The sequence below is a fragment of the Aulonocara stuartgranti genome (genome assembly GCF_965226115.1).
Source record: "Aulonocara stuartgranti genome assembly, chromosome: 15".
Lineage (NCBI taxonomy): Eukaryota > Metazoa > Chordata > Actinopteri > Cichliformes > Cichlidae > Aulonocara > Aulonocara stuartgranti.
The window spans coordinates 42748116-42773702 of NC_138951.1; the positions used below are offsets into that span (position 1 = coordinate 42748116).

General features: G+C 42.9%; 1 protein-coding gene across 1 annotated transcript in view; it reads left to right on the forward strand.

The window, feature by feature from the left end:
* Positions 1-25587, forward strand: part of LOC309689534 (protein NLRC3-like) — a 41010-nt gene that overhangs the window by 14872 nt on the left and 551 nt on the right. The window contains exons 2-5 of the mRNA XM_082506057.1: positions 6623-6907; positions 7569-9360; positions 16271-16444; positions 19858-20031. Of these exons, the coding sequence (XP_082362183.1) occupies positions 6623-6907; positions 7569-9360; positions 16271-16444; positions 19858-20031 (2425 nt within the window). The remainder of the gene's footprint in view (positions 1-6622; positions 6908-7568; positions 9361-16270; positions 16445-19857; positions 20032-25587) is intronic.

The following is a 25587-nucleotide window of genomic DNA, read 5'->3' on the forward strand; positions in this document are numbered from 1 at the left end:
ATTTACATGCACAAATTGGAGTCTATTAGGTAGATATGATACAAACCACTGTAGTGCAGTACCTGTAATACCTAGAGCGTTCATAAGACCATGAGTTAATGTTTTACTTATATATTTGTATGTATTTAAATCGTGTCTTCTCACGTTCTAGTGACTGGTCTGTCTGTTTTTCTCCTATGAATCTCCTGTGAATCCATCGTGTGTTTTCCCTGCCGTCCACCTTCCTATGCCTCCATTCATCCTCCGTCATGTTCGTGTTCATGTTTGCTGTTTAGTAGTTTAGTTTGTCCCAGTTAAGATTATCTTTAGTCTCGTTTGCCATTTTCACCTTGTGTTTTACTTTTCAATAAACCTCCTTCGCACCTCCATGAGTGCCTGCACTTGGATTGTATAACAGGGTTAGGTTTGTGTATGAGATTTCCTATGCCCCCTGAATGCACCATACAGTGGGGCAAAAAAGTATTTAGTCAGCCACCGATTGTGCAAGTTCCCCCACCTAAAATGATGACAGAGGTCAGTAATTTGCACCAGAGGTACACTTCAACTGTGAGAGACAGAATGTGAAAAAAAAATCCATGAATCCACATGGTAGGATTTGTAAAGAATTTATTCGTAAATCAGGGTGGAAAATAAGTGTTTGGTCAATAACAAAAATACAACTCAATACTGTGTAACATAACCTTTGTTGGCAATAACAGAGGTCAAACATTTACTATAGGTCTTTACCAGGTTTGCACACACAGTAGCTGGTATTTTGGCCCATTCCTCCATGCAGATCTTCTCGAGAGCAGTGATGTTTTGGGGCTGTCGCCGAGCAACACGGACTTTCAACTCCCGCCACAGATTTTCTATGGGGTTGAGGTCTGGAGACTGGCTAGGCCACTCCAGGACTTTCAAATGCTTCTTACGGAGCCACTCCTTTGTTGCCCGGGCAGTGTGTTTTGGATCATTGTCATGTTGGAAGACCCAGCCTCGTTTCATCTTCAAAGTTCTCACTGATGGAAGGAGGTTTTGGCTCAAAATCTCACGATACATGGCCCCATTCATTCTGTCCTTAACACGGATCAGTCGTCCTGTCCCCTTGGCAGAAAAACAGCCCCATAGCATGATGTTTCCACCCCCATGCTTCACAGTAGGTATGGTGTTCTTGGGATGCAACTCAGTATTCTTCTTCCTCCAAACACGACGAGTTGAGTTTATACCAAAAAGTTCTACTTTGGTTTCATCTGACCACATGACATTCTCCCAATCCTCTGCTGTATCATCCATGTGCTCTCTGGCAAACTTCAGACGGGCCTGGACATGCACTGGCTTCAGCAGCGGAACACGTCTGGCACTGCGGGATTTGATTCCCTGCCGTTGTAGTGTGTTACTGATGGTGACCTTTGTTACTTTGGTCCCAGCTCTCTGCAGGTCATTCACCAGGTCCCCCCGTGTGGTTCTGGGATCTTTGCTCACCGTTCTCATGATCATTTTGACCCCACGGGATGAGATCTTGCGTGGAGCCCCAGATCGAGGGAGATTATCAGTGGTCTTGTATGTCTTCCATTTTCTGATGATTGCTCCCACAGTTGATTTTTTCACACCAAGCTGCTTGCCTATTGTAGATTCACTCTTCCCAGTCTGGTGCAGGTCTACAATACTTTTCCTGGTGTCCTTCGAAAGCTCTTTGGTCTTGGCCATGGCGGAGTTTGGAGTCTGACTGTTTGAGGCTGTGGACAGGTGTCTTTTATACAGATGATGAGTTCAAACAGGTGCCATTCATACAGGTAACGAGTGGGGGACAGAAAAGCTTCTTACAGAAGACGTTACAGGTCTGTGAGAGCCAGAGATTTTCCTTGTTTGAGGTGACCAAATACTTATTTTCCACCCTAATTTACGAATAAATTCTTTACAAATCCTACCATGTGGATTCATGGATTTTTTTTTCACATTCTGTCTCTCACAGTTGAAGTGTACCTCTGGTGCAAATTACTGAGCTCTGTCATCATTTTAAGTGGGGGAACTTGCACAATCGGTGGCTGACTAAATACTTTTTTGCCCCACTGTAGGTGTGCATGTCCGAAGCTTCAGTTCAGAGACAAACGGCAGCTGAACAACGGACAGTGTGCACGTTCATGAAGTATTTGCTGCCAGCTCAGATTTCTTTAACCCTTCTAAACATGGATCCTCCTTTATTTTTCTCACACGGCTCATCCCTTTTGCCATGACACTAAAAGACACGTTGATGGTTTGGAGGAAGTAATTACTGAAGTTAACTCAGAAAGATCAATTGGAGAAAAAGCATCTAAATGTCATGATCCTAGGCCATGTTGGCCCAGCATTCTTAGTTTTCATGTATTCTTGTATTTTGTTCTTCATTTAGGCCATGGTTCCTGGGTTGCTCTGTTCAGTTGTTCCTTATTTGATTTCCCCTTGTGCCTTTTACCCCCTGTGTGCCCTGTGTATCTGTGAGCCCTCGTCTCCCCTCCTTGAGTTTCATTCAATGTTTTACCCAGCCCGTTATGTCTGTGCTCTCTCTCTCTCTCCTCCTGTCTGAACCTCTGTGTACTTCCTGTTTTACTTTGACAGTCTCTCGTCAGTATGCGTCATGTTGTGTTCACTCCTGCCCTGTCTCGTTACGATTATCTGTGTCTGCTGTGTTCCCCGTGTGCTCCCACTTCTCTCGTTAAACCTCTGTTTATTTATGTCTGCGTCTCCCTCTGTTCGGTGTCGCATTCTCCCTCATTCATGGCCGTGTGTTTCTCTGTGTGCTAGTGTGTTGCTTCCCAGTGTAGTTTCTTATCAGTTTGTTTCGCCGTTTCCCTCCAGCAATAAAAGCTGTGTTTTGAGTTCATTCCTGCCTCTGTGAGCTTGCTTTTGGGTCCACTTCCTGCCTGCCACACAGCCGAATCATGACATAAATGAATATCAATGGTACTGAAAGTATGTGTAGATAATGTTACATCTGTGAGATGATTTTGAATTTTTCTCTAAAGGTTAACATTTTATTTGTGAAGAAGTTCATGAAGTCATTACTAGTTAGCGTTAAAGGGATGGTTGGCTCAAAAGAGCTCTGACTGTTTGTCAGCCTGGCTACAGTGCTGAAGAGAAACCTGGGGTTGTTCTTATTTTCTTCAATCAGTGATGAATAGTAAGATGTTCTGGCTTTGCGGAGGGCTTTCTTATAAAGCAGCAAACTATTTCTCCAGGCTAAATGATGATCCTCTAAATTTGTGACACGCCGTTTCCTCTCCAGCTTACGAGTCATCTGCTTTAGGCTACGTGTTTTAGAATTATACCACGGAGTCAGGTACTTCTGATTAGAGGCCTTCGTTTTCACAGGAGCTACAGTATCCAGAGTTGTACATAGTGAGGAGGCAAAATTATTAACAAGATAACTGATCTCTGTTGGAGTAGCGTTCAGGTAGCTGCTCATTGTGAGTTTGAATCTGCTCCATTAATATAACTACAACCTAAAATCCAGCCTTTCACAGAAAGCTCTTTACTCTTGAGACGTTGTCAGAATTTAAACTGTGTGTTTTTCTTCTATATTTTACTATTGATCAACTATTTTGCTGCCATCCCATATACAATATTTTGGTCTCAGTGGAATTACCATCCCCACCCTAAATGACCATAGCCCCTCCACCCTTATTTATTTATTATATTATATAACTGCCCTTGTATACAGCCCCACAAAGTTTCTGTTTCAATGTTTCTACACATACACCATGTACAGTGGGGCAAAAAAGTATTTAGTCAGCCACCGATTGTGCAAGTTCCCCCACCTAAAATGATGACAGAGGTCAGTAATTTGCACCAGAGGTACACTTCAACTGTGAGAGACAGAATGTGAAAAAAAAATCCATGAATCCACATGGTAGGATTTGTAAAGAATTTATTGGTAAATCAGGGTGGAAAATAAGTGTTTGGTCAATAACAAAAATACAACTCAATACTGTGTAACATAACCTTTGTTGGCAATAACAGAGGTCAAACATTTACTATAGGTCTTTACCAGGTTTGCACACACAGTAGCTGGTATTTTGGCCCATTCCTCCATGCAGATCTTCTCGAGAGCAGTGATGTTTTGGGGCTGTCGCCGAGCAACACAGACTTTCAACTCCCGCCACAGATTTTCTATGGGGTTGAGGTCTGGAGACTGGCTAGGCCACTCCAGGACTTTCAAATGCTTCTTACGGAGCCACTCCTTTGTTGCCCGGGCGGTGTGTTTTGGATCATTGTCATGTTGGAAGACCCAGCCTCGTTTCATCTTCAAAGTTCTCACTGATGGAAGGAGGTTTTGGCTCAAAATCTCACGATACATGGCCCCATTCATTCTGTCCTTAACACGGATCAGTCGTCCTGTCCCCTTGGCAGAAAAACAGCCCCATAGCATGATGTTTCCACCCCCATGCTTCACAGTAGGTATGGTGTTCTTGGGATGCAACTCAGTATTCTTCTTCCTCCAAACACGACGAGTTGAGTTTATACCAAAAAGTTCTACTTTGGTTTCATCTGACCACATGACATTCTCCCAATCCTCTGCTGTATCATCCATGTGCTCTCTGGCAAACTTCAGACGGGCCTGGACATGCACTGGCTTCAGCAGCGGAACACGTCTGGCACTGCGGGATTTGATTCCCTGCCGTTGTAGTGTGTTACTGATGGTGACCTTTGTTACTTTGGTCCCAGCTCTCTGCAGGTCATTCACCAGGTCCCCCCGTGTGGTTCTGGGATCTTTGCTCACCGTTCTCATGATCATTTTGACCCCACGGGATGAGATCTTGCGTGGAGCCCCAGATCGAGGGAGATTATCAGTGGTCTTGTATGTCTTCCATTTTCTGATGATTGCTCCCACAGTTGATTTTTTCACACCAAGCTGCTTGCCTATTGTAGATTCACTCTTCCCAGTCTGGTGCAGGTCTACAATACTTTTCCTGGTGTCCTTCGAAAGCTCTTTGGTCTTGGCCATGGCGGAGTTTGGAGTCTGACTGTTTGAGGCTGTGGACAGGTGTCTTTTATACAGATGATGAGTTCAAACAGGTGCCATTCATACAGGTAACGAGTGGGGGACAGAAAAGCTTCTTACAGAAGACGTTACAGGTCTGTGAGAGCCAGAGATTTTCCTTGTTTGAGGTGACCAAATACTTATTTTCCACCCTAATTTACGAATAAATTCTTTACAAATCCTACCATGTGGATTCATGGATTTTTTTTTCACATTCTGTCTCTCACAGTTGAAGTGTACCTCTGGTGCAAATTACTGAGCTCTGTCATCATTTTAAGTGGGGGAACTTGCACAATCGGTGGCTGACTAAATACTTTTTTGCCCCACTGTATATAGTTTACTCACATATATGTATAGATGCCAAATATCCTTGGGCAAGATACTAACCCCATGTTTGCCTACTGGTGGTGGTCAGAGGGCCCGGTGGCGCCAGTGTCCGGCAGCCTCGCCTCTGTCAGTGCGCCCCAGGGCAGCTGTGGCTACAATGTAGCTGCCATCACCAGTGTGTGAATGGGTGAATGACTGAATGTAGTGTGAAGCGCTTTGGGGTCCTTAGGGACTAGAAAAGCGCTTTGTGTTCCAGCTACCTAATTTCCCTGTGCAAGATGTCTGTGAAGGTTCTCAGTCATCCAGGTCATCGTAGTCAAAGGAGCTTGCAAAGAAAAGCATCTGGACTTCTTTAAGTTGCTTGAAGACCTTTCACCTCTCATCCGAGAAGCTTCTTCAGTTCTACGGTCAAAGATGGTGGCACAGAAGAAGAACAGAAGAACACAGAAGAGCCACCTCCACAGGACAAGACTCAGCAGTCCATCTGCATCTTAAGGATAAAGGACACTCTTTCGAGGATGCCAATGTTCACATTTTGGACAGAGAGGACAGATGGTTTGAAAGAGGAGTGAAAGAAGCCATCTATGTCCACTGTGAGCGACCATCTTTGAACAGAGGCGGGGTTTACGACACCAACTCTCTGCCATCTATAATCCAGTTTTGAGATCCTTCCCAGACGCCTTAACGCCCACTCACATCCTGGGCCAGCTGACCTCAGGAATTCGCATGATAAGGTGGGGCCAGGTTTCACAATGAACACACCCGAAACTCTGGCTGATTGGGACCCACACCCAGTTTCTCACCTTGGCTCAGGCGATTAGAGGATCATCAGGGGGTCCTTTTGTCCCTCTGTGGGGGGAAACTCCCACTAGGTTTATATCTGGGACTCTCCACCATTTGACCTTAGAACTGAAGAAGCTTCTCGGATGAGAGGTGAAACGTCTTCAAGCAACTTAAAGAAGTCCAGACGCTTTTCTTTGCAAGCTCCTTTGACTTCCCTGTGCAAGAAACTGCACAATGATGATAAAAGGTCTAAGGTCTAAAAATAATCAGTCTTTTCTTATTCGGCCCCTCACAGTTGTTCACTTTAACCAGAAAATGCTTGACTCTAAAGTTGCTACGAAGTTTTGAGCAACTGGTCAGGAAGCAGTAAATAAATCACAGGGAAACAAATTTAGGACATGTGGGGAGTTAAGAAATGTTACCAGAGTTCACTCATATTGAAGAGTGAGTGATCAGTGGCTCATATTCAATGTGTGCAGATTTCTGAGTGTGATGCATGTTTATGTCTCCTTCCTGTAGAGGAGAAGCTTGGGAAAATGCGGACAGAGTTTGTGTCGAGGGTGTCAAAAGAAATCCTCATACAGCTCCTCGAGGCCCTGGTTGCAGAAGGTGTGTTTAATGATTTGGAGAAAGAGAGCATTATGGAGAAGAACCGGGTTACAGCAGATAAGGCACGCTGTATCATTGACGCAGTGAAGAAGAAAGGAGACAAAGCCAGCGGCATAATGATCAGACATCTTCAGACCAGAGATCCAACTCTCTCCTCTCAGCTGGGTTTATGCTCCGGTCCATCAGCTAAGCACGGTGAGGTTGATGGCATCTTCTCAATAATCAATCAATAATCTTCTATTAGAGGGATAAGAGCATGCTGCAGTGGTTTGTATCATATCTATTTAATAGACTCCAGTTTGTGCATGTAAATGGAGAGTCCTCTTCACACACTGAGGTTAATTATGGAGTTCCACAGGGTTCAGTGCTAGGACCAATTCTGTTTACATTATACATGCTTCCCTTAGGCAGTACCATTAGAAGACATAGCATACATTTACACTGCTATGCAGATGACACCCAGCTCTATCTGTCCATGAAGCCAGATAACACACACCAATGAGTTAAACTGCAGGAATGTCTTAAAGACATAAAGACCTGGATGGCCGCTAACTTTCTGCTTCTTAATTCAGATCAAACTGAGGTTATTGTACTCGGCCCTGAAAATCTTAGAAATATGGTATCTAACCAGATGCGTACTCTGGATGGCATTACCTTGGCCTCCAGTAACGCTGTGAGGAACCTTGGAGTCATTTTTGACCAAGATATGTCCTTCAACGCACATATTAAACAAATTTGTAATGTATTTGCAACTACTGAAGCTTCGGGACCTTCGGGCCAGGTAGTAATGTTTTAATGTTTCTGGCCATTGACAGAAACATTAAAACATTAAACCTCTCTTCTTTTATTCATTTAGAGGCTCTTCAGAAGTGTCAGATTAACTTCAAATCAAAACTAAAGAAGAAGTTCCAGTGTGTGTTTGAGGGGATCGCTAAAGCAGGAAACCCAACCCTTCTGAATCAGATCTACACAGAGCTCTACATCACAGAGGGAGGGACTGCAGAGGTCAATGATGAACATGAGGTCAGACAGATTGAAACAGCATCCAGGAAACCAGACAGACCAGAAACAACCATCAGACAAGAAGACATCTTTAAAGCCTCACCTGGAAGAGATGAACCAATCAGAACTGTGCTGACAAAGGGAGTGGCTGGCATTGGGAAAACAGTCTTAACACAGAAATACAGCCTGGACTGGGCTGAAGACAAAGCCAACCAGGACATCCAGTTCATATTTCCATTCACTTTCAGAGAGCTGAATGTGCTGAAAGAGGAAAAGTTCAGCTTGGTGCAACTTGTTCATCACTTCTTTACTGAAACCAAAGAAGCAGGAATCTGCAGCTTTGAAGACTTCCAGGTTGTGTTCATCTTTGATGGTCTGGATGAGTGTCGACTTCCTCTGGACTTCCACAAAACTACAATCCTAACTGACCCTAGAAAGTCCACCTCAGTGGATGTGCTGCTGATAAACCTCATCAGGGGGAAACTGCTTCCCTCTGCTCGCCTCTGGATAACCACACGACCTGCAGCAGCCAATCAGATCCCTCCTGTCTGTGTTGGCATGGTGACAGAGGTCAAAGGGTTCACTGACCCACAGAAGGAAGAGTACTTCAGGAAGAGATTCAGAGATGAGGAGCAGGCCAGCAGGATCATCTCCCACATCAAGACATCACGAAGCCTCCACATCATGTGTCACATCCCAGTCTTCTGCTGGATCACTGCTACAGTTCTGGAGGATGTGCTGGAAACCAGAGAGGGAGGACAGCTGCCCAAGACCCTGACTGAGATGTACATCCACTTCCTGGTGGTTCAGGCCAAAGTGAAGAGGGTCAAGTATGATGGAGGAGCTGAGACAGATCCACACTGGAGTCCAGAGAGCAGGAAGATGATTGAGTCTCTGGGAAAACTGGCTTTTGATCAGCTGCAGAAAGGAAACCTGATCTTCTATGACTCAGACCTGACAGAGTGTGGCATCAATATCAGAGCAGCCTCAGTGTACTCAGGAGTGTTCACACAGATATTTAAAGAGGAGAGAGGACTGTACCAGGACAAGGTGTTCTGCTTCATCCATTTGAGTGTTCAGGAGTTTCTGGCTGCTCTTCATGTCCATCTGACCTTCATCAACTCTGGACTCAATCTGCTGGAAGAAACAACCTCCTGGTGGTTTAAATTATTTAACACACCAAAACTTCAATCTCTCCACCAGACTGCTGCGAACAAGGCCTTACAGAGTCCAAATGGACACCTGGACTTGTTCCTCCGCTTCCTCCTGGGTCTTTCACTGCAGACCAGTCAGACTGTCTTACGAGGTCTGCTGACGCAGACAGGAAGTAGCTCACAGACCAATCAGGAAACAGTCCAGTACATCAAGGAGAAGCTCAGTGAGAATCTGTCTGCAGAGAAAAGCATCAATCTGATCCACTGTCTGAATGAACTGAATGATCGTTCTCTAGTGGAGGAGATCCAACAGTCCCTGAGATCAGGAAGTCTCTCCACAGATAAACTGTCTCCTACTCAGTGGTCAGCTCTGGTCTTCATCTTACTATCATCAGAAAAAGATCTGGATGTGTTTGACCTGAAGAAATACTCTGCTTCAGAGGAGGCTCTTCTGAGGTTGCTGCCAGTGGTCAAAGCCTCCAACAAAGCTCTGTAAGCAAGGACATACTTCTCATTTTATTTTTAAAATACAGTCATTGAGTTTTGTTTTAAATTGATGGTCCATAGCTGCTGCTGATAACATGTTTTAGCTTATAATTTATTTGAGGTATTGTGGGATACGAATGATGAGCTTGATCACATTCTTCACACCTTTATTACCAGTTGTTGTACCTTATACTTTCACGGCTGCAGCTTTCCAGCCCCCAGCCAAATGTAACACGGTTAAAGGACCAGGGCGCCTGACTGCAGCCTCATAGACAATGAGCTATCAGAATAAGTTTCGACTATGGAGCCTGAGGGTGTGAATAAAACACAGGAAATCAAAGTCGAGCTCAAAATATATGTATTATGTTTGTTATGAGGAATATATAGACAGATGTACAAAAAAAAATGCATATATATCACAAACAAAATAATGTTGACAATACAAGACAGCTTATTGGGTTCCAAAAGGAGGTGGGATGAGGTGTAGTCCAGTATGTGATTTATTTTAGTTCCATGGACCTGTGATAGGTCATGTGTCAACAGTTTGATTCAGTCCATAGGTTCATAATTCCTACCGCAACGTAGCGGTGGTCGGGTGGCTCGCCATCTCGCGCTGATCAGGGCTGATCGCGGGAGAAAAAGAAACCTGACCGTTGAGTCGATTGTGAGGTAGTGTAAAGGTGAATGAATCGGCCGGGTTATTGCACGCTGTCAACTGGTCTGTAGTGTAAAATTTGTCGATATCTGACAAGTACGCCAACCACAGGGACAACAGCAGCCAGAGGAGCAGGGACATGCAGCTGATTGACCCGGAACTTATACAGGGTTCATTCCCGCCACAATAAAGGGACTGGCGGAAGTGGGGTCAGAAGTTACCGTGGTTACACAAACACACACCAATAACAACAGTATGGACCCAGTTCAATCCGTTTTAAGCCAGCAAGGCGTGATTGCGGATGCCGCTCGGTCTGCCATTTGTCCCACAGCGATGATGAAGCTGATCTGGTGGCCACCGTGTGGACCAGAGGATGCCTGTGTGGCAAGTGGAGGTGGCACAGCAGTCACGGCATGATCCGAGGCTCCCAGGCGGCTTGGCAGGCAGCCGTTACGCAAGACCACACAGAGCCCCAGGTGGAAGGAAGCCTGGTCTAGACAGCACGCCAACCTCAGGCTTGGCAGGGTCCTCGCGCACCCCATCCCGGCTGGGAAGGGCTCTTGTGTGCTCTGACCTTTGGAACCTGCTGAGCAGGTCCCTCACGTGCTCCGACCTCAGCAGCCCTCTTCCGGGGAACAGGCACTTGTGTAGGCATCTGCCGGGCACCAGCCGCTTCCACCCGCGGAGTGGGTAAGAAGCTTTAGTCAGAAGCTGCTGCAGAGCAGGGCCAAACATTCCTACTGGCCAACTACTATAACTACAAATCCTATAGTATAACCAATCAAATTAACCTAAATATTTCCTGACTACAGAAGTTTTCCACCTGATTTGGCATCAAATTCATCTCTTTAATAGATCACGGGGGCAGCACCCTAAGCAAAAAAAACCATTCCTCCCTCTCCCCAGCCACCTCTTCCAGCTTGTCCGGGGGAACACCACGGCGTTACCCAATGTGTCCTGGGTTGCCCAACAACTTATCGGGAGATATCTTTGTCAGATACACGAACCACCACAACTGGCTCCTTTCCATGTGGAGGAGCAGTGGCTCTACTCTGAGCCCCTCCCGGTTGGCTGAACCTCTCACGCTATCTCTAACGGTAAGGTCAGCCACCCTTCAGAGGAAGTTCATTTCTGCCGCTTCTATCTGCACTCTCACCCACAGCTCGTGACCACAGGTGAGGGTAGGGACGTAGATCCCCTCTGCGAATCACTACCTTATGGTGGTGGAGGAGTTTGTGTGTCCCAGGGATCCCAGGGGCTATTTTGTCCGGGGGCTTCTGCCCCTGGTAGGGTCTCCCATGGCAAATTGGTTGTAGGTAGGTGAGGAACAAAGAGCGATTCAGAAGACCCCTATGAGTAGAACACCAAGAGAACAGTTCACCCTGCCAAGCATCAGGTGGGCGGGCCTTAGTCCATGGGGCCTGGCCCTGCACAGCCCAAAAAAGGTCCCTTTTTTGGGCTGTGCAAGGAACCTGCTGCCCACCACCCGCAGGTGCCGTAGGGGTTGGGTGCATTGTGTGCCGGGTGGCGGGCTGGAGCAGAGGCCCTGGTGGATCAATCATCAGTTACCAAAACTGGCAATTGGAACATGGAATATCACCTCTCTGGTGGGGAAGGAGCCTGAGTTAGGCATGGGGTTGAGAGGTACCGGCTAGATATAGTTGGGCTCATCTCAACGCATGGCTTGGGCTCTGGAACCAGTCTCCTGGAGAGGGGCTGGACTCAGTTGCCCCTGTCCTAGATAACTCTATAGATATTAGAATTATGAAAGTGACCAGCAGAACTGAATGCCTGTGACTGTAGAAAACATGGACGACGCGACAGCTCCCCCAAAATGAAGCTAAAATGTCTCTATTGCCCCTTGGTGTATGGCTGCAGGGCTGCAGTAAAGGTCATAAACTCCGCCTACTCCATGTTAGCGGATGGGATTGGGGACAGACAAAAGTAAATTAATTCTCATCAGATACATTTTTTCAGATACATTTTTTCCAAAGATTCTTTCTTTTGTTATCAGTAGTTCTTATCACGCTGATTTGTGTCCAAGGGGTCTCCTTTCCCATAAGTTTGATTCTATCGCGGTGATGTTAAATTGGCGTGTAACTTCATCATAACAGTTTTGACTGGCAGCTGCAGTCACGGAGAAACTTGCGTATCTCTGTTCCAGGAATAGCAGATAGAGTGTAGGCTCTGAGAGAAGGGCCAGAGTTTTTGTTACAAAAACACGAACGACTGTTTTAACCTGACAGCCTGAGGTGTTCTTCAGTAAACTGGACTACCCGACAGAAGGACTCGAGGCCCCACTGCACCTTTTTGGTAAGTTAAACGTGTTTGTAAGCTAATCCATAATTACCGTCCTTAGCTCGGTCCTGAGACCTAGCTAGCTAACATGAGCACTCGGATGTCGGGGAAACTTGTTTTGTAAAATTCGTTTATCTAATCCTTGCAGGTGAATGAATTTATCCTGGATAAAAAAAATCAAGAGAAACGCCCCGGGCTGCTAAGTCATTAATTACCGTTACTGTACTTTTATTACAAGTATTATACTGTAAAAGTGACAGGCTGCACTCTGCTTCAGCTCCTGTGCAGAGCTGATTATTAAATATGTGCAAACAACAGTTTTCAGTCTCTTGCCACATCTGTAAAGACAATAAATACCAAATTTAAAAAAAAAGCTTGTACTTCAGTCACTCCTCATTAATCAGTATTTATGGATTAAACTGTAGAACTGAAAATGTAAGAGAAGAGCTTCAGATCCTGAGTGTGTGAGGACAGAAGGATCAGCTTTATTTCAGATTTGAGAGATAAACTTTATAATTCAGTTTGTGATGGTTCTGTTGTCTTTGTGATTACAGGAGCTGCCCTCAGATTCAGACCTCAGCACCAGATCATCCAACATGTTCACATGTTAACTGCAAAATGAACTGATGAAAACAGTGCAAAGGTTAAAGTACCACATGTGCTGTAGCGAAAGCTGCAGCTTTATTGATAAAGTTAAAGATAAAAAAAGAAAAGGATTAATCACCCATGTAACTGTGTCACTATATATCAGCATTAACAGGACCTCAGTTTGGTGTTTTACAAAGCTGCTGATCTCAAACCTGCACAGCTTCCGTTTTAAACACTTGATGTACTCAGCTGCATGAAGAGCACATTTTTCTGACACAATTAAATAAAACCTGATGAAGGTCAAAGGTTGTCACTTGTATTCAAACTACAACCTTGTGATCTGGAATTCTTTCACAGTTTTTTGCCGATAGTGTGTTATTTACCATAAAGTAATTCAAAGTTATTTATACCAGAGTAACTAGAGAGGATCATATATTTTTAAATATATAACTTTCTACAGGACTGAGTATAATATCTCTATGTAAAAGTCCGGAGCCTCTGGGGAGTATCCGAGTATTTATAACATTACACAAAGCAAAGGTCTCCATCACAGTGTTCATGAAATGCTGGGTTTATCCATCTCCTGGGAGGAGTGCGGAAGATTTCCCTGTGAGGGAGCTGCTGGTGAAGATCATGAGTCCTGCTTGATCAATGCGATGAGCTTCAGTCTTCCTGGTGTTTCTTAAATGATGCCTCTCTCAGTGGGTCAACAGAACTTCTGGAACAGGACAGCTGTGATGAAAGAAAGGGAAGAAGTTTCTCCAAACCTCTGGACCCAGGAAACCCAGCTTAGTCTTCATGGTATCCCTCACTAGTTTCTCCCCAGGGTGAATGTAGCTGTTGATATAATATGGACTCTATTATTAAATGAAAAAAACAAATTAGACTAAACTACTGAAACGTTCTGCTGCTGTTTTTAAAGTTTCCATGTTTCCATGTTACCAGGAAGGGTTCAGAGGGCTCTGAACATTTAAACAGTTTTAGATCTATTACACTCAATCTTAAATGTTAAAATCTTAAAGGACAACGTTACATTTTTTTATATTAACAGTAACTCTGGGCGTGGAGTGTGCAGCTGATCTCATCGCTGTCTAAAAATGGATAACAAAACCTAAGGAGTGCTGAACAGTGTTGGTCAAGTTACTTGAAAAAGGTAATCAATAACTAATTACTGATTACTTCCCCAAAAAAGTAATCCCATTACTTTACTGATTACTTATTTTCAAAAGTAATTAGTTACTTAGTTACTTTTTAAAACATGATTTATCCCCTAAATAGGTAATAAAGCAATAGATCTTTCAGCCCAATTCTAATTTTTCTGCATAATCCATCATATAAAATGTAATCAAATGAAAAAGTCTTTTTAAAACTACTTGATAGGTTTGAAGCATAAACCTATTTGCTGGAACGTTAAGGACAATTAACTACACAGAAAAAGCAAGACACAAGTAGGCAAAATTCTTTGTGGTACTCATGTATGAGGGAGAGAACCACGACACGTTCCTTCGCTTGACCCCAGTAGCTCTCGTCCGCTCCCCCATAACATTGTTCTTTTATTGAGCTCACATGAATATACATAGTTTCATTAACATAAGAGGTCTACATACACACCAAGAGTACCTTGCCTGTGCGTTGTGTAAGTTTGTGTGTGTGTGGGGTCAAGATGTGACCCTGTGAAGACTCCCCAAAGCTGGTGCCAGGAGTCTAGCGGGTCCATCTAAACAAAAGGCTCTTACACTCAAACAGATATACGTGTGTTTGCTATACCATATATCAGCAAGAGAAGATACGACCTCTCCAAGGAGGTGTGTGATCTATGCCAGAACACTCTGTAGAGGAGTGAACGCACCCCCCTCTTCATGCTACACAGATATGTTACAGAACTCCTAGGATGAGACATTCTTTCAATCTACAAATGATTATATACTTCTAAGCATATATGAGTAAATATTTCTAAGCATAAATGACAATAAACAATATTAGTTTTAATCTTTTAACTTTATGCATCAAGCAAACATTAAATTATATGCAACAATCTCTGACTGGAAAAAATTTGTTTAACATTTAAACCTATTTTCTGCACATTCCACCATATAAAATAAAATCGTTTTTTGTGTTTACACTCACTCTTTCAAATCGATGCACGTAAAACACAGCAGAAAATTAATAAAATCAAAGACTCAGCGGTCCTGTTGCTCTATTTTCACCTGTATAGCAGGAGTGGGGCAGGCGGAGGTTTACCCTGGTGCAGGTGTGCTGCAGTGGTCAGTGGAAGGATATGGCAGTTTCTCTGTGAATTTCACATTCCTGTGGCAGCGTATTTGGTGCTTGCTCGGACCTTTAGGGGTTTTTTTGCTGTAAAAAGAAGTTTTCTTCCCACACAGTGAGCAGCAGACGCTAATGTTTTTTTTACTTTTTACAGAATCAAACTCAAAGTAAGGTCAGCACCTCCACGCTTTAAATGCTGCACGGTCATACACTCTCCCGCACTCGATATATTATCCATTTGTGATCTGCACGCAGCTGTTGCCACGAACGTTGCACTCGCTTACGTCATTGTCATGAGACACTCTCCCAAAAAAATAACAGTTTTAGTAACACAGTAACGCAGCGTGCTTAGGAGAAAGTAACAGTAATCGTTACTTGTAACGGGTTACTTATAATGCGTTACTGCCCATCTCTGGTGCTGAATCATTCAATAATACAAACTATTAGAGTAATAGGTGTGTAGCATCACTAGCAACAAGCCCCCAACACATTGCGTGTGCTAGCGGCTAATTTAGCAAACAACTTAACAACAGAGTGATTTTAGATCTTTTAGAACTATAAGATGATAAGCTGTGTGTCTTTTTCATAATAGTGACATGGTTGTAGTTACCTCAATTGAACAAGTCGTCAGTCGCGGTAAACCCATCAGCAAATAAACTGGGCGTGTTTGCGGTCACGCCCAGGGGGTGTGTGGGCGGGAGCGTTACACAGTCGCTCCACCTGAAGTCACTACCGCGCAGACTCTGGCTCCAAAAATGCAAGATGGCAGCCTCGGCAAGCGCGATATTTTGGCTTAATGTGAGGAGGTGCTGTAGCGTCGTCCATGTTTTCTACAGTCATTGGTGTCACTCTGTACTAGTATAAGTAAATCTAGTAGCTATTCACTGGTTTCCCTTTAGACTTAATAGAGGTCTAATTTAGTTTTCTGTTAGGAAATTTAACTTAAAGTGTTTTATTTGTCCCAGGGCAAAATCTCAGTTAATTATTTTTTTTTTAAATTAATTAATTAAAATCTGAACTGTGGTGCAAACTGAGATATTCAACTTGAAATCTAGATTCAACATTAAAATTATTTTTGTTTGATGAAAAATGTCATTGTTTCTTTAGCCTGAACAGGTGTAACCTCTCTGAGAGAAGCTGTGAAGCTCTGTCCATGGTTCTCAGCTCCCACTCCTGTAGTCTGAGAGAGCTGGACCTGAGCAACAATGACCTGCAGGATTCAGGCATGAAGCTTCTTTCTGCTGGACTGCAGACTCCACAGTGTATGTTGGAAATTCTCAGGTTAGGATTTTTTGACTGATGATTCAGAATTATATAAGCTGACAGCTTTTACATGTACCTTTAAAATGTGACAAATGGTCTTTGATTTGATATAAATGATCAATTCTCACAATAAAGATCTGAGGACATACAGTGGGGCAAAAAAGTATTTAGTCAGCCACCGATTGTGCAAGTTCCCCCACTTAAAATGATGACAGAGGTCAGTAATTTGCACCAGAGGTACACTTCAACTGTGAGAGACAGAATGTGAAAAAAAATGCATGAATCCACATGGTAGGATTTGTAAAGAATTTATTCGTAAATCAGGGTGGAAAATAAGTATTTGGTCAATAACAAAAATACAGCTCAATACTTTGTAACATAACCTTTGTTGGCAATAACAGAGGTCAAACGTTTACTATAGGTCTTTACCAGGTTTGCACACACAGTAGCTGGTATTTTGGCCCATTCCTCCATGCAGATCTTCTCGAGAGCAGTGATGTTTTGGGGCTGTCGCCGAGCAACATGGACTTTCAACTCCCGCCACAGATTTTCTATGGGGTTGAGGTCTGGAGACTGGCTAGGCCACTCCAGGACTTTCAAATGCTTCTTACGGAGCCACTCCTTTGTTGCCCGGGTGGTGTGTTTTGGATCATTGTCATGTTGGAAGACCCAGCCTCGTTTCATCTTCAAAGTTCTCACTGATGGAAGGAGGTTTTGGCTCAAAATCTCACGATACATGGCCCCATTCATTCTGTCCTTAACACGGATCAGTCGTCCTGTCCCCTTGGCAGAAAAACAGCCCCATAGCATGATGTTTCCACCCCCATGCTTCACAGTAGGTATGGTGTTCTTGGGATGCAACTCAGTATTCTTCTTCCTCCAAACACGACGAGTTGAGTTTATACCAAAAAGTTCTACTTTGGTTTCATCTGACCACATGACATTCTCCCAATCCTCTGCTGTATCATCCATGTGCTCTCTGGCAAACTTCAGACAGGCCTGGACATGCACTGGCTTCAGCAGCGGAACACGTCTGGCACTGCGGGATTTGATTCCCTGCCGTTGTAGTGTGTTACTGATGGTGACCTTTGTTACTTTGGTCCCAGCTCTCTGCAGGTCATTCACCAGGTCCCCCCGTGTGGTTCTGGGATCTTTGCTCACCGTTCTCATGATCATTTTGACCCCACGGGATGAGATCTTACGTGGAGCCCCAGATCGAGGGAGATTATCAGTGGTCTTGTATGTCTTCCATTTTCTGATGATTGCTCCCACAGTTGATTTTTTCACACCAAGCTGCTTGCCTATTGTAGATTCACTCTTCCCAGTCTGGTGCAGGTCTACAATACTTTTCCTGGTGTCCTTCGAAAGCTCTTTGGTCTTGGCCATGGCGGAGTTTGGAGTCTGACTGTTTGAGGCTGTGGACAGGTGTCTTTTATACAGATGATGAGTTCAAACAGGTGCCATTCATACAGGTAACGAGTGGGGGACAGAAAAGCTTCTTACAGAAGACGTTACAGGTCTGTGAGAGCCAGAGATTTTCCTTGTTTGAGGTGACCAAATACTTATTTTCCACCCTGATTTACCAATAAATTCTTTACAAATCCTACCATGTGAATTCATGGATTTTTTTTTTCACATTCTGTCTCTCACAGTTGAAGTGTACCTCTGGTGCAAATTACTGACCTCTGTCATCATTTTAAGTGGGGGAACTTGCACAATCGGTGGCTGACTAAATACTTTTTTGCCCCACTGTATATGATGATGTAAGAAAAAAGTGATTTAAAATAAGACTTTTTTTGCTGATACAAAAGGTTAACAAAACATGATGAATCAAGATAACTATATTATTAATAATTATTATTATTACTGAGCTAGAAGAGATGGGTAGAGTCTGGACTTCTCTGCTGCTCCCATGAACCGAACCTGGGTAAGTGGTGGACAATGGACAGATGGATTCTCCTTCTCAAATATATATAAACAAAACCCCTCTCACCCCTGCGGACTGTCTATCCTTCAAGCTTGGGTCCCGTTTGGTTCTTTTGCCATCAGAATTATTGTCTGAAGGTCAAGAAAGATACCCAACAGGTTTACTATACCAAGTGGACCATCCCGGCCTTGCCATGTTGGTCCATTTGATTGACCTTTGTTTTTATTGTTTATGTATTTAATTTTATTTTTCAGTTGTTACATATGGAACAGACATGACTATTGGAAAGGAAATGGAGAAAAAAGAGTGGGAGGGAAAGAAAAACAGCGGGGAAGAGGGTGATAAAGGGCACAAAAAAAGGGGGGGGGGGGGGCGATACAGCTTAAAAACACTACAAAAGACCAAGAATAAAAGGATTAGATCTGCCTAACTTTCAACACTAGTTACGCATCACTATTTACACAACACTTCAATTTATCTCAGGATGGCTAAAACATACATTATTAGATTACTCTTGGCTAGATGTAGAATAAGCAATAATCTAGAAATTTCAGATCTACTATTTATCAGCTCAAACATCAAATGACATGAATGCCCCAGGGAGGGGCCACTTGCCCCTACTTTCCTTCCCTCCCCATCCCCAGCTGCCTCCCTCTTCCCGCTCCACCACAATCACCCACACATGCAGGGCCTTGGGGTGCAGGTGTGTCACCAGGGTGCAGGGGAGCCATTCATGCCCTGGGGGACAGGGCTACCTTAGAACACACAGGTACCTAGACCGGGAGTATAGAGTACGTCTGGGGAATGTGATTGTGTGTACAGTGTCTACTTATGTCTGTCTCCACATTGGGTGAGTGCTGAGTATTTGCATATGTGTGCATGGGGGTGGGAATGGATGTTCGTATCTGTGTGTGCCTGTTTGTCTGTGTCTATACAGGGAGTGCAGAATTATTAGGCAAGTTGTATTTTTGAGGAATAATTTTATTATTGAACAACAACCATGTTCTCAATGAACCCAAAAAACTCATTAATATCAAAGCTGAATGTTTTTGGAAGTAGTTTTTAGTTTGTTTTTAGTTTTAGCTATTTTAGGGGGATATCTGTGTGTGCAGGTGACTATTACTGTGCATAATTATTAGGCAACTTAACAAAAAACAAATATATACCCATTTCAATTATTTATTTTTACCAGTGAAACCAATATAACATCTCCACATTCACAAATATACATTTCTGACATTCAAAAACAAAACAAAAACAAATCAGTGACCAATATAGCCACCTTTCTTTGCAAGGACACTCAAAAGCCTGCCATCCATGGATTCTGTCAGTGTTTTGATCTGTTCGCCATCAATTTAATGTTTCCCTAAAAAGAATGAGTTCTTAGGACCCATTCTTTATTTACTTCCATATGCATATATTTTATACCTGGAGTACCTGGAAAACTCTAATGTAAAATAAAATAAAATACATTAGAATGTATTTATTTATTCACTTCCTGCAGTGTCCCTGGTTGTATGATAACAGAAGAAGGCTGTACCTCTCTGGTCTCAGCTCTCAACTCCAACCCCTCCCATTTGAGAGTGTTAGACCTGAGCTACAATCATCCAGGCATTTCTGGAACACAGCTGCTGTCGGCTGGTCTGAAGGATTCACTATGGAGACTGGACACTCTCAGGTATGGATATTTGTATTGTGAGGTACAGACCATACAATGATACAGACAGGATGAAACCTTTGGCAGAACCAGGTTCAGGAAGGACAACCAGTTGAAGGGGAGGGATCAGTGGAGCCAAATGTCTTTTATAAAAAGCAGTTAACATGAATGGGTAGTCTTAAATAATCACAAGAAAGTGTGACAAAGGGTAAAATGCATAAGGGTCTAGTGCAGTGTAATTTTAGAGATGTTGCACAAATGGAAGAACGCAGTCTTACATATTTGTTTAATATGTGCGTTGAAGGACATGTCCTGGTCAAAAATGACTCCAAGGTTCCTCACAGTGTTACTGGAGGCCAAGGTAATGCCATCCAGAGTACGCATCTGGTTAGAGACTATATTTCTAAGAATTTCAGGGCTGAGTACAATAACCTCAGTTTTACCTGAATTAACAAGCAGAAAGTTAGCGGCCATCCAGGTCTTTATGTCTTTAAGACATTCCTGCAGTTTAACTCATTGGTGTGTGTTATCTGGCTTCATGGACAGATAGAGCTGGGTGTCATCTGCATAGCAGTGTAAATGTATGCTATGTCTTCTAATGATGCTGCCTAAGGGAAGCATGTATAATGTAAACAGAATTGGTCCTAGCACTGAACCCTGTGGAACTCCATAATTAACCTCAGTGTGTGAAGAGGACTCTCCATTTACATGCACAAACTGGAGTCTATTAGATAGATATGATACAAACCACTGCAGCACAGTACCTGTAATACCTACAGCATGTTCTAATCGCTCTAATAGGATATTATGGTCAACAGTATCGAACGCTGCACTGAGGTCTAGCAGGACAAGCACAGAGATGAGTCCACTGTCAGAGGCCATAAGAAGATCATTTGTAACCTTCACTAAAGCTGTTTCTGTGCTGTGATGAGCTCTGAAACCTGACTGAAACTCTTCAAATAAGCCTCTGCAGATGATCTGTTAGCTGTTTGACAACTACTCTTTCAAGGATGTTTGATATGAAAGGAAGGTTGGAGATTGGCCTATAATTAGCTAAGACTGCTGGGTCTAGAGATGCTTTTTGAGTAAAGGTTTAACTACAGCCAGCTTGAAGGCCTGTGGTACATAGCAGATTATTAGAGATAGGTTGATCATATTTAAGATCGAAGAATTAATTAATGGCAGGACTTCTTTGAGCAGTTTTGTAGGAATGGGGTCTAAAAGACACGTTGAAGGTTTGGAGGAAGTAATTATTGAAGTTAACTCAGAAAGATCAATTGGAGAAAAAGAGTCTAAATGAATATCAATGGTACTAAAAGTAGCTGTAGATAATGTTACATCTGTGATTTGGTTAAATGATGATCCTCTAAATTTGTGACACGCCATTTCCTCTCCAGCTTACGAGTTATCTGCTTTAGGCTACGTGTTTGAGAATTATACCACGGAGTCAGGTACTTCTGATTAGAGACCTTAGTTTTCCAGAGTTCCCCACTTGTTACGTTCCCCTGAGGGGTCTAGGCGGTGAGGGGGAAGTAACAAAAAGTGTCCGGGTCAGAAAAAGGAGTCAAGGAGGCAAAAGGGTTAAATTAAAGAGTTTTATTAAAGTTTCTATTAATACTAACTAAAAGAGATGGACAAGCCGCTATTACCGTTTAAAGAAACAAGCAAAACTCAAGCGTTAGTCAATAAAGTACAAAGTATGTCAAAAAGAGTGCAGCTCACTAGCTGCAAACACTCAGCTCACTAGCTGTAACCACACTAATGGCACTCTTTGGACTTTGGGCGCATGCGCACGCAGCGACCGGCAGTGAGTGAGAGCTTGGCATCCTAAGTTTTTAAGTTTTTATTATTTCTTTTTGGTTTTATTTGTTGCCGTGTGTTTTGGTTGAAAGAAGTGACAGTTTCTTACAAAGTGACACACGCTCCACAACAGTGAGAACGTCATGGATTCTTTCTTCTTCATTTTGGTTGGATTTCTACTGTGCTGGCTTGTTTCCAATGAGGTGGGCGAGGCCGTGAGTCAGCTGAGGATTGTTTACTCCCGCGACGAACTGTTACAACTTAACTTACCGTATGATGGTAAGGACCTCACCTCATGTATACCGGATTTTATACATAAAGACTCTAACAGAACGAGTGAGAAGAGGAAGAGGAAAAGAGGGAGACGTGGAGGTGTTAAATTGCGTATGAGGAGACAACAGGTCAGTCGGTTTCCCCTGCCGTCTGTTATCCTTGGAAATGTTCAGTCTCTTAGGAACAAACTAGATGAACTCCAGGGAAACGTCAGGTTCCAGAAAGACTTCAGGGACAGCTGTGTAATGGCTTTTTCCGAGACATGGCTGACGGAGCTGGATCAGGACGCCGATTTTTCAATCGACGGTTTTGGAGCTCCCTTCCGCCGGGATCGAGATGCACGGGTAACAGGGAAATCTCAAGGAGGGGGAGTATGCTTGTATGTGAACAAACGTTACTGTAGCGCTGTGACTGTTAGAGAATGTATTTGTACACCAGATGTTGAACTTTTATCTGTGTCACTGCGCCCTTTTTATCTCCCTCGTGAGTTTCCACAACTTTTTATAACCGTAGTTTACATTCACCCGAAGGCTCACCCCGCCTCCACTTGCAGCATCATTTCAGACGTAGTGCAGAAGCTGCAGGCGCTTTCTCCTGATGCACCAAACTTTATAATGGGGGACTTTAACCATGTCTCCCTTAAATCAACTTTGGGCAATCTGTATCAATATGTATCCTGTCCTACCAGACGGGATAAAATGTTGGACCTCTGTTACGGATCGGTGAAGAATGCTTATAAATCCCTCCCGCTTCCTCCTCTGGGATCTTCTGACCATAACTGTGTGCATCTTCTGCCCATCTATAAAACTGTCTTAAAACGAGAGAAGACAAAGACTAAGGATGTTGACATATGGTCAGAAGAATCTGTGCTTACCTTGCAGGAATGTTTTAAGTGTACAGATTGGGAAGTTTTTATTCAGTCTTGTGGAGATGATCTCGACGCTTTGGTGGATGTTACTAGCTCTTATGCAGTATTTTGTAAAGACATGATTATACCCCGTAAGCGCGTTAAAATTTACGCTAACAATAAGCCATGGGTCACTAAAAGTGTCAAATCCTGTTTAAGGAAAAAGAGACAGGCCTTTAAAGAGGGGGCTGTTACCGATTTTCAGACAGCCACCAAGGAAATGAAAATCGAGATCTTGAAAGCAAAACAGAGCTACAAAAACCTTCTTGAAAGCAAATTTGCTGCAAAAAATTTGGGGTCTGCCTGGACTTGTATGAAAACCATAGCAGGGTTTCAAAATCCCCAGAGCAGCAGTCAGGTCATTTTAGATGGTTTTAATTCAGACAGAGATTTTGCAAATGCTTTAAACATGTTTTATGCTCGTTTTAGTTCTTCTGATTTTAGCGAGGATATTTTGGAACTGAAACAGAAACTGAGAGATACTCAGCACTTTATCATTGAACTCAGCGATGTTAAAAAGGCCTTTCATACAGTCAATGTGAATAAGAGCCAGGGTCCTGATAATATTAGTGGCCGCCTAATTAAATCTTGTGCTGACGAACTCAGTCCTATATTTCAGGTTATTTTTAACAAATCCTTGCAAACACAACATGTGCCCTCTCTTTGGAAAGAAGCAGTCGTGGTTCCTGTCCCTAAATCTAGTCGTCCAAAAATTCTAAACGACTTCAGGCCTGTTGCCCTCACTTCAGTTGTCATGAAAGTCTTTGAAAAAATCATCAGAAATGTGATTATGAAAGAGACTGAAGGTCAGCTGGATCCAATGCAGTTTGCATATAGGCCCAACAGAGGAGTGGAGGACGCACTTTTGACTTTACTAAATCTGATTCTTAAACATGTAGAGAGTAAAGGGACTTTTGCAAGACTTCTTTTCATTGATTTTTCTTCGGCTTTTAATACAATACAGCCCCATATTTTAATTAAAAGACTTTTAGAACAGTTTGAAATCAGGAAAAACCTGGTGGGCTGGATTTTAGATTTTCTAACTGACAGGTCACAAAGAGTGAGAATAAATGGGGTTCTGTCTGACCCAGTGTTCTCCTCCACAGGTTCTCCTCAAGGGTGCGTTCTATCGCCCTTATTATTCACTCTCTATACAAATATGTGTCAGAGCAGACATGAAAACAGGGTCATTATTAAATATGCAGATGACTCTGTTATTGTCAGCTTACTGAAAGAGGGTGAAATTAACCACGGTCCAGTCATTGATGACTTTGTTCAGTGGTGTGAGGAGTCTTATCTCCAGCTGAACATATCTAAAACAAAAGACATGGTTGTTGATTTTAGGAAACAACAAAATGGGCAAGCAGTCACTTTAATTAAAGGTCAGAAAATAGAGCAAGTACAATCATATAAATATCTTGGGACCATAATAAATGAAAAACTGAACTTTGATCAAAATTGCAAATCAGTTTGTAAAAAGGGTCACCAGCACCTTTATTGCCTTAGGAAACTTGTTCATTTCCACATTGACCAAAAAATTTTAACTTTGTTTTATCGTTCTTTTATTGAGTCTGTTTTATCCTTTTGTTTGGTGGCATGGTTTGGTCAGACCTCTGTCACAGAGAAAAACTCTCTAAATCAGATAGTGAGATGGTCCAGTCGTCTGATAGGTGAGCCACAGTCTTGTTTAGCCTCCCTGTACTCTAAGCAGGTACAGAGGATGGCTTTATCAATCCTTAATAATGGTTCCCATCCTCTAAGGGGTGAATTTCAGCTTCTTCCCTCAGGACGGAGGTTTCTATTTCCGAGATGCAGGACAAAGCGTTATAAAAATAGCTTTGTCCCCGTTGCTGTCACTGAATTAAATAAGAACTGTTTTTGATTCGAAATATTAAAGTATGTGTCACAGTGAGTTTTATATATTTACTAGGTATGTGTGTTTTTAAAGGGATGTCAAATGCTGTCATTTTTCTGTAAAGCAAATTTACCTTGCCTTTAGGTATAAATAAAGTTACCTTACCTTACCTTACCTTACCTCTGGAGCTACAGTATCCAGAGTCGTACGTAGTGAGGAGGTGAAATTATTAACAAGATAATCGACCTCTGTTGGGGTAGCGTTCAGATAGCTGCTCTGCTCTGTGTTGGTACAGGGCATTGAAGATGATAACAGTGGGTGGATTATATTTTTAAACTTAGTTACAGCGCTTTCAGAAAGACATCTACTTTGATAAAGTCTACTCTCCACCGCTGTGTAATCAATTATTGTAAATGTAAATGTTATCAGGAAATGATCAGACAGGAGAGGGTTTTCTGGAAACGCTGTTAAATGTTCAGTTTCTATGCCATATGTTAAAACAAGATCTAGAGTGTGATTAAAGTGGTGGGTGGGTTCTTTTACATTTTGAGAGAAACCAATTGAGTCTAATAACAGATTAAATGCCATGTTGAGGCTGTCATTTTTAGCATCTACATGGATGTTAAAATCACCCACAATAATGATTTTATCTGAGCTGAGCACTAAATGAGATAAAAAGTCTGAGAAATCAGACAGAAACTCTGTGTAAGGCCCAGGTGGACGGCAAAGCTGTGCAAGGAAA